The sequence below is a fragment of the Amblyraja radiata genome, chromosome 12 (genome assembly GCF_010909765.2).
Source record: "Amblyraja radiata isolate CabotCenter1 chromosome 12, sAmbRad1.1.pri, whole genome shotgun sequence".
NCBI classification, from domain to species: domain Eukaryota; kingdom Metazoa; phylum Chordata; class Chondrichthyes; order Rajiformes; family Rajidae; genus Amblyraja; species Amblyraja radiata.
This window is the reverse complement of record NC_045967.1, coordinates 58,282,869-58,292,183: the sequence shown is the minus strand read 5'-3', so window position 1 is coordinate 58,292,183 and position 9,315 is coordinate 58,282,869. Positions and strand designations below refer to the sequence as shown.

At 51.3% G+C, this 9,315-nt stretch overlaps 1 protein-coding gene across 3 annotated transcripts in view; it reads left to right on the top strand.

Annotated features, from left to right (window-relative positions):
* Nucleotides 1-389: 389 nt before the first annotated feature.
* stk26 (serine/threonine kinase 26) overlaps nucleotides 390-9,315 on the top strand; it is a 56,472-nt gene continuing 47,546 nt past the window's right edge. For 2 of the 3 annotated variants that reach the window (XM_033030863.1, XM_033030861.1), the window contains exon 1: nucleotides 390-730. In XM_033030863.1, the coding sequence (XP_032886754.1) occupies nucleotides 689-730 (42 nt within the window). In that variant the 5' untranslated portion in view covers nucleotides 390-688. The remainder of the gene's footprint in view (nucleotides 731-9,315) is intronic. The other variant, XM_033030862.1, reaches the window with a different exon arrangement.

The window sequence follows — 9,315 nt, the reverse complement described above, 5'->3', positions numbered from 1 at the left end:
GCACAAGCCCCGTGTGTTCACAAATGCTGCACTGTTATAGCACTAAGATTCAACTCCGAGTCTGGCCCAGTGGCTGCAACTGGGGTGTGGGAGGGGGGACAGAGAGGGGGTGGGGGAGAGAGAGAAGGAGAGGGTGGGGGAGAGAGAGGGAGGGGACAGAGAGGGAGGGGGGAGATAGAGAGAGGCTGACAAAAGGGAGGGCAAAGAGAGAGGTGTAAGCAGGGGGAGAGAGAGAAGGAGAGAGAGAAGGAGAGAGAGAAGGAGAGAGAAGGGGAGAGAAGGGGAGAGAAGGGGAGAGGGAGAAGGCTCCTTCTCTTTCTTCGTCCTCCTTTCTTCGCTCGCCTTGCGGCGTCTCCTCCCCCTGGTTTTTTTTTTCGGAGGAGACGGGGAGTGGTTAATAGTTGCTCCTGTAACTGGTGAAGCTGTGAGTTGGGAAAGTGACGTGCGGGAGTTTGCAACTCCACCCCACAGCGAGAGAGAGAGAGAGAGAGAGAACGAGAGAAAGAAAGAGAGAAAAAGAGAAAAAGAGAGAGAACGAGAGAGAACGCGAGCAGGGGGGAGAGAGAGAGAGCGAGTGTAGCGGGCATTAGCGGCGGGGCCGGCCGGCCGGCGGGGCCATGTAACCGGGGCCGGAGCGGAGAGGAGAGGAGTCGGGTCGGGTCGGGTCGGGCATTAGCGGCGGCCGGACATGGCGCAGTCTCCTGTGGCCGTGACCGTCCCGGGGATGCAGGTAAGGCCCGACACCCCCCCAACTCACCCCGGCCCCGACACGTCCCCACCCGGACTAACCTAACCTAACCTGCCCAGCCCCGCGGCCCCGGCACCGGCACCGGCACACACACACACACACACAGAGACACAGCGAGAGCTCCCGGCCCGGCCCGTCTCTACCCCGGGCAAGTAGCGACAGGACGACTCACTCTCCCCCCTCTCACTGTCCCCCCGCAAACTCTACCCCGTTCCCCCAACCTCCCTCCCCCCCCCAACACCAGTCCTTGCCCCTCTCATCGCCGCCCCCCAATGTCCGCCCCCTTACACCTCCCAATGCCCACCCCCTCCCCCCACCAATGCCCCACCACCACCAACACCAGTCCTTGCCCCTCTCATCCCCGCCACCCTAATGCCCCCCCCCCCCCCAACGTCCCCCGCAATACCCCCCCTCCCCCCCCTAATGCTCACACCCCCTCCCCCCCAATGCCCACTCAACCCAGCACTTTCCTCAACCCCCCACCACCTTCCCTTCACCCTCCAAGCCCCCGTTTTGATGGCCCACATTGCTGCCCCCCCTCCACCACTGCCCCTCTGATCACCCCCACACCCGCTGTACTCCCCTCCACCTCCCTCTCACACCTACAACCCCACTCCCCTTAATCCCACCCCCACCATCCCTCTCCCCATCAACACTTAGTCACAGAGTCACACAGCACGGAAACAGGCCCTTCGGCCGAACCTGCCCATGCTGACCAACATGCCCCATCTACACCTGTCCCACCTGCCTGTGTTTGGCCCATATATCCCTCTAAAGCTGTCCTATCCATGTACCTGTCCAAGTGTTGTGATAGTTTCCAGCCTCAACTACATCCTCCGGCAGCTCGTTCCATTCACCCTCCACCCTCTGTGTGGAAAAAAGTTGCCCCTCAGGTTCCGATTAAATTTTCCCCTCTGCCCCTCTTAAACCGACTTCCTCTGGTGCTTGGTTCCACTACCCTGGGCAAAGGACCCTGTGTATTCTATCCCCTTCAAGATCTTCAACATCTCAATAAGATCACCCCTCAACCTCCTAAACTCTAAGGATCAAAGATGCAGCCTGCCCCCTAAAAACCCCTCACCAACTCCTCATCTCTCCCCTTCACCTGCCCCCCCCCCCCCCTGCCAGGTCCCCCCGTCCCCCTTTGAGCAGGGGAGCGGTGTCTGATAGACAATAGGTGCAGGAGTAGGCCATTCGGCCCTTCGAGCCAGCACCGCCATTCAATGTGATCATGGCTGATCATCCCAAATCAGTACCCTGTTCCTGTCTTCTCCCCATATCCCCTGACTCCACTATCTTTAAGAGCCCTATCTAGCTCTCTCTTGAAAGCATCCAGAGAACCGGCCTCTGAGGCAGAGAATTCCACAGATTCACACAACTCTCTGTGAGAAAATGTGTTTCCTCATCTCTGTTCTAAATGGCTTACCCCTTATTCTTAAACCCCTGGTGTGGCCCCTGGTTCTGGACTCCCCCAACACCGGGAACATGACTCACAACTCTCTGTGCGAAGTCTGGGCACTTCCTGGTCACATGAAGTGTGGATTGTGTGTGGATGTTACCTGTGGACTAAGGCGTAGTAATACATAGCGGCTTGACTGAAGCATCAGTTGGTGGCGTGGTGACGTACCTCGAGGCTGCGTTCAGGGTGAACGTCCCTCTGCTTCTGGGGAGGTTAAACCAGGCCCGGCCTTGCACAGTAAATGTCAGGAGAGTGTCGTGGAGCTGACGGAGCCAGAGGTACAACAAGCATTGCCTGCGTTACGCCAGCAACTTTGTTTTTTTTGGCATTGCTTTGTGTTTTTCTTAATTTATTGAAATTTTTTGTTTGTTTGTTATATTTAAGAAAGAACTGCAGATGCTGGAAAAATCGAAGGTGGACAAAAATGCTGGAGACACTCAGTGGGTGAGGCAGCATCTATGGAGCGAAGGAATAGGTGACGTTTCGGGTCGAGACCCAGAAGGGTCTCGACCCGAAACGTCAACTATTCCTTCGCTCCATAGATGCTTCTGGGTCTCGACCTGAAACGTCACCTATCCCTTTGCTCCATAGACGCTGCCTCACTCGCTGAGTTCCTCCAGCATTTTTGTCCACCTTCGATTGTTCCAGCATCTGCAGTTTCCTTCTTAAACACTGAATCTGGAGGTGTGCGTGCGTGCGTTTGTTTTCACACTTCTGTACCTCTTGCCCGATGGGAAGAGGGGAGAAAAGGGAGTGGCCAGGGTGCGACTAGCCCTTGATGATGCTGCTGGCCTTGCCGAGGCAGCGTGAGATGTAGATGGAGTTGATGGAAGGGAGGTTGGCGCGTGTGATGGTGTGGGCTGCGTCCACAATTCTCCTCCCTGGTGGGACAGGTGCAGGTGGAGACTCACCTGGAGTTTACCTGGGCCTGCGGGCTTGTGTTTTACGTGGAGAGGTTGGTCTCTTCCTGTGGAGTGTCGGAGGCTTATTGAGGTGTACAAGATCATGAGGGGCATGGATAAAGTGGATGGCCACAATCTTTTTGCCCAGGGGAGAGGGTTCTAAAACTAGAGGGCACAGGCTTAAAGTGAGAGGAGAGAGATTTAGGAGGAACCTTAGGATCACTCAGAGGGTAGTCCGTATCTGGAAGGAGCTGGCAGAACATGCCATAGAAGCCACTGAAAGCCATTTGGATAGAAAGGATTTAGAGGGCGAAGGGACAAACGGCATGGACAAGATGGGCCGAGTGGCCTGTTTCCATGCTGTACCATTCTATGTCGAGCAAGTTGGCCACTAATTTGGGCTGGAGGGTGAGATTTGTGGTACGGAGGATATTTTTGGGACCATTTTCTCTCTGCCCGTTATTGCGTTTGACGGTTGTGTTTGTATATCTTGCCTCGGCTACTTTCCCAGACATTAAAGTTCCTTCAGCACTTGGATCTGTGAACTTTCCTCCCCTCTCTTTATTTGGCTGTGGTTTGTGGGCATCTTTGGCAAGTTGGGTCCCTGTGGTGAAGGTGCTTCCATGGTGCTGTTAGTGTTGCTGCGTTCAAACTCTATGTCCAAGTCTTGTGCACGCGCACACACACACACGCGCGCGGAATTGACAATAGGTGCAGGAGTAGGCCATTCGGCCCTTCGAGCCAGCACCGCCATTCAGTCTGATCATGGCTGATCATCCACAATCAGTTCCCCGTTCCTGCCTTCTCCCCATATCCCCTGACTCCGCTATCTTTAAGAGCCCTATCTAGCTCTCACTTGAAAGTATTTAGAGAACCGGCCTCCACCGCCCTCTGAGGCAGAGAATTCCACAGACTCACCACTCTCTGTGAGAAAAAGTATTTCCTCATCTTCGTTCTAAATGTCTTGCCCCTTATTCTTAAACTGTGGCCATGAATATTTAATTCATAAATAAACTTCATTTGGGCCACTCATACATATTGATAATGATTTAGGGAGATATCTTCATCAATACCAGGCGAAAAATCCAGTAACATGTCTGGTAATCGGCCGAGCAAAGTCCCGTGACGGTCGTTGCGTTTGGTGTCCATTGTCACAACATCCGTTATCGGGGGTTGGTACCTCCGTAAGTTAAACCACGGAGGCCCCAACCCTCTACTGCATTTCACAAACCCCAACGTACTATCCTATAGTAGTAGCGATTTTTTTTTTGGGCGAGTTAATTATTTTTTCTTGTATTCAAATTCAATATATCAAAAACATCGTGGTGTCAAAAACACAATGGCCATTTATGATCTATTTTGCGACTTTTTAAAGAATAAAAATATGTTTGGGGGCATAAATTGGTCATTAAAACTATAGATAGGATAGGTTTAGAGGGATATGGGCCAAACGCAGGCAGGTGGGACTAGTGTAGCTGGGACATGTTGGCCGGTGTGGGCAAGTTGGGCCGAAGGGCCTGTTTCCACACTATCATCTGTGACTCTATGATGATGATGGTACTTTGGTATTGTGACATGTGGGAGGTTGTTAGATAGATGTGGAGGACATGCTGATAAGAGTTGGGCTTGGCATCATGTTTGACACTGACATTGTGGGCCGAAGGGCCTGTTCCTGTGCTGTTCCGTGTTCCTTGTACAGCAGGATACATTGTGGTTTCACATCACTTCCTGGGGAGCAGATGTGTTTAGATGGCCCTTCCCCCTCTCATGCTAATGTGGTTTGTTCTCTGTTACCTGCCCACCAACTCCCCCTTGCTTCCTCCTACTGTGAATCGTCACCCACGCCGCCACAGGGAGAACGTGCAAACTCCACGCAGACAGCACCCGAGGTCGGGATCGAACCTGGGGCTCTGGAGCTGTGAGGCAGCGGCATTACCTACTGGCCACAGGTTGTCGCCTTGTGTGTCCTGGAGGGGACCCTGTGGGCGGTGGCGCTCCCCTGTGCGCGTTCTTGGTGCTGGGAGAGGTGGGGGGAGGCTGCAAGTTGCAGTGACTGCGTCACTTGTGGGCGGAGCACCAAGGCAAATTCCTTGTATGTGAATACTTGGCCAATAAACGTATTCATTCATTCATTCATTCAGGCCAGTGGCTGCCTGCTACAGCCCAGATTCATCCCTCAGAGCTGATTCCTGGAAATCCCAGCCATCAAACTGGTGGAGATGGAGTGATGGAATTTGCCCACTGCAGACTCTCTCTGATCTGCTTCCTGCATTCAGTGTGTTCATATCAGGGTCCCTGAAACCTCCAGGTTGTTTTACCTTTATATTGGAAGTGGATGATTTGCTCACTCGATCTTCAGCCCTCTCTCTCTGGTTCCGCTGGGCTGCAGGTTAGTGATGCTAGTTAGTTTAGTTTATTGTCACGTGTACCGAGGTACAGTGAAAAGCTTTTTTGTTGCGTGCTATCCAGTCAGCGGAAAGACAACATATGATTACAATCGAGCCGTCCACAGTGTACAGATACAGGATAAAGGGAATGGCGTTTAGTGCAAAGTAATGTCAGATTAAAGATAGTCCGAGGGTCTCCAATTAGGTAGATGTTAGGTCAAGACCGCTCTCTGGTTTATGGTAGAGTGGTTCAGTTGCCTGATAACAGCTGGGAAGAATCTGGAGGTGTGCGTTTTGACAATTCTGTACCTCTTGCCCGATGGGAGAAGTGGCCAGGATACAACTGGTCCTTGATGATGCTGCTGGCCTTGCCGAGGTAGCGTGAGGTATAAATGGAGTCAGTGGAAGTGAGGTTGGTTTGTGTGATGATCTGGGCTGGCAATGTCCACAAATCTCTGCGGTTTCTACGATTTTAGATGAAGCTTATTGTTGTCCTTTAACGATCAATGTCACTTTTATCTTTTTACCTTTAATTTTATCCTTGTAATATCATTGCTGAGGTGACCCGTTGTCTTGTCAAACACATTTCATTGTACCGTTGACCCTGTGCTAACCTACATATGACAAATAAAAACTGAACTGGAGCTGTTCCCAAGCCGAGCTGTGAAGCATCGTGATAAGATGCTCTCTACGGCGCATCTGTAGAAGTTGCTGAGAGTTGTAGGGGACACGCCAGACTTCCTAAAGCGTTCCAAGGAAGTCAAGACGTTGGCGTGCTATGGTGGCCATTGCTTCGATGTGGCTGCTCCAGGCTGGGTGAATGGTCTGTTCCGGGCTGGAGACTGCAGAGCAAGCGGGAACCATGTTCCAGCTGTTGGAGAGGTCTGTGTGTGGGAGTGAGGGGGAGATGTGGACAAGGGGCACTTTCCCCTCTCTGTACAAAGTGTGCCTGGCCACTGGAGTCCAGTAAAGGTTACCGCGCAGTGGGTAGAGCTGCTGCCTCACAGCGCCAGAGACCCGGGTTCCATCCTGACTACGGGTGCTGTCTGTTACGGAGTTTGCACGTTCTCCCTGTGACCAGCGTGGGTTTTCTCAGGGTGCTCTGGTTTCCTCCCACACTCGAAAGACGTGCAGGTTTGTAGGTTAATTGGCTTTGGTAAAATTGTAAATTGTCCCTAGTGTGTGTAGGATAGTGTTAATGTGCGGGGATCGCTGGTCGGTGTGGGCTTGGTGGGCCTGTTTCCACGCTGTATCTCTAAAATATACTAATGTGACACCAAGGAACTGCAGATGCTGGTTTAAACCAAAGATAGACACAAAGTGCTGGAGTAACTCAGCAAGTCAGGCAGCATTTCTGGAAGAAAATGGATCAATGATGTTTCGGGTCGGGAACCTTCAGTCACGACACAATACCACGGGCAGGTGGGACTAGTGTAGACGGGGCATCTTGGTCAGCATGGGCCAGTTGGGCTGAAGGGCCTGTTTCCATGCTGTATGACTCTATGGCACCCAGGGGAAACCTGCGGGGTCACAGGGAAAACGTGCAAACTCCACACAGTGAGCATCACTGTAACAACGTACCAAGAGCTGGGTAGTATTGCTCTAACTCTTGCCTCTATATCACGGTCTGGGTCATGGCTGCACTTGGTGGGTGGATGATCATCAAGGATACTTCACCAGCAGGGTGACAGTGACCGCTGGTTCTCTTGGTGGGAGAAGAGGCAGTGGTAAAGTAGGAATGGGGAGGGATAGGGGGAGAGCGGACCAGTTAGCCTTACATCGGCAGTGGGGAAGATGCTTGAGTCGATTATTAAAGATGTTATAGCAGTGCATTTGGAAAGCAGTGACAGGATCGGTCAAGGTCAGCATGGATTTATGAGGAGAAATCATGCTTGACTAATCTTCTGGAATTTTTTGAGGATGTAATAAGTAGAATGGATAAGGGAGAGCCAGTGGATGTGGTGTATAGGACTATCAAAAAGCCTTTGACAAGGTCCCACACAAGAGATTAGCGTGCAAAATTAGAGAACATGGTTTTGGGGGTAGAGTGCTGACATGGATAGAGAACTGGTTGGCAGACAGGAACCAAAGAGTAGGAATTTACGGGTCCTTTTCAGAATGGCAGGCAGTGACTAATGGGGTGCCGCAAGGCTCGGTGCTGGGACCCCAGTTATTTACAATATATATTAACGATTTAGACAAGGGGATTAAATGTGACATCTCCAGGTTTGCAAATGACACAAAGCTGGGTGGCAATGTGAACTGCGATGAGCATGCTATGAGGCTACAGGGTGACTTGGATAGGTTGGGTGGGCAGAAGCATGGCAGATGCAGTACAATGTGGATAAATGTGAGGTTATCCACTTTGGTGACAAGAACAGGAAGGCAGATTATTATCTGAATGGTGTCAGACTAGGCGAAGGGGAGGTACAACGAGACCTGGGTGTCCTTGTACATCAGTCACTGAAAGTAAACATACAGGTAAAGCAGGCAGTGAAGAAAGCTAATAGTATGTTGGCCTTCAGTGCGAGGATTTGAGTTTAGGAGCAAGGAGGTCCTTGTGCAGTTGTACAGGGCCCTGGTGAGACCACACCTGGAGTATTGTGTGCAATTTTGGTCTCCTAATTTGAGGAAGGACATTCTTGCTATTGAGGGAGTGCAGCGTAGGTTCAGCAGGTTAATTCCTGAGATGGCGGGACTGACATATGATGAAAGAATGGGTCGACTGGCTTGTATTCACTGGAATTTAGAAGGATGAGAGGAAATCTTATAGAAACATATGGAATTCTTAAAGGATTGGTCAGGCTGGCTGCAGGAAAAATGTTCCCGATGTTGGGGGAGTCCAGAACAAGGGGCCACGGTTTCAGAATAAGGGATAGGCCATTTAGGACTGAGATGAGGAAAAACCTTTTCAACCAGAGAGCTGTGAATCTGTGGAATTCTCTGCCACAGAAGGCAGTGGAGGCTAATTCACCGGATGTTTTCAAGAGAGAGTTGGATAGAGCTCTTGGGGCTAATGGAATCGAGGGATATGGGGGGAAAAGCAGGAACGGGGTACTGATTGTGGATGATTAGCCATGATCATATTGAATGGCGATGCTGGCACGAAGGGCTGAATGGCCTACTCCTGAACCTATTTGTCTATATTTCTAAGGGGGAGAGGGAGAGAGGGAGATTACAAGGAAGGATGAGTGAGTCATACAAAATGGAATCTGTAAAGCATGTGAACAGTGAAAGGGTGATGAAAGGAAGACAGAGAGACCAGGGCCAAACATGGAGATATTGTTCTAGCCAGGGCAGTGCGTGAGGCACTTCATTAGTATTTTAATCGGCACCGAGGCAGCGAGAATTGGCTACTACAGCAGTGACATTGAAAGACAAAAATTGTTGAAGAGATAGGCAGTCCATAAAATACACAGAGTGCTGGAGTAACTCAGCGGGTCAGGCAGCATCTGTGGAGAACATGGATAGGTGACGTTTCACAGAGTGCTGGAGTAACTCAGCGGGTCAGGCAGCATCTGTGGAGCTAAGGAAATAGGCAACGTTTTGGGCTGAAACCCGTAAGGGTTTCGGCCCGAAACGTTGCCTATTTCCAGAAGGATTTCGGCCCGAAACGTTGCCTATTTCCTTAGCTCCATAGATGCTGCTGCACCATAACTCAGCGGGTCAGGCAGCATCTGTGGAGAACATGGATAGGTGACGTTTCACAGAGTGCTGGAGTTACTCCGGCACTCTGTGTTTTTCCGCAACACCCAGCATCTGCAGTTCCTTGTGCCTAGTGTCCGTTAACATTCGGGCTCCTGAAAGTCAAGAGGTCAT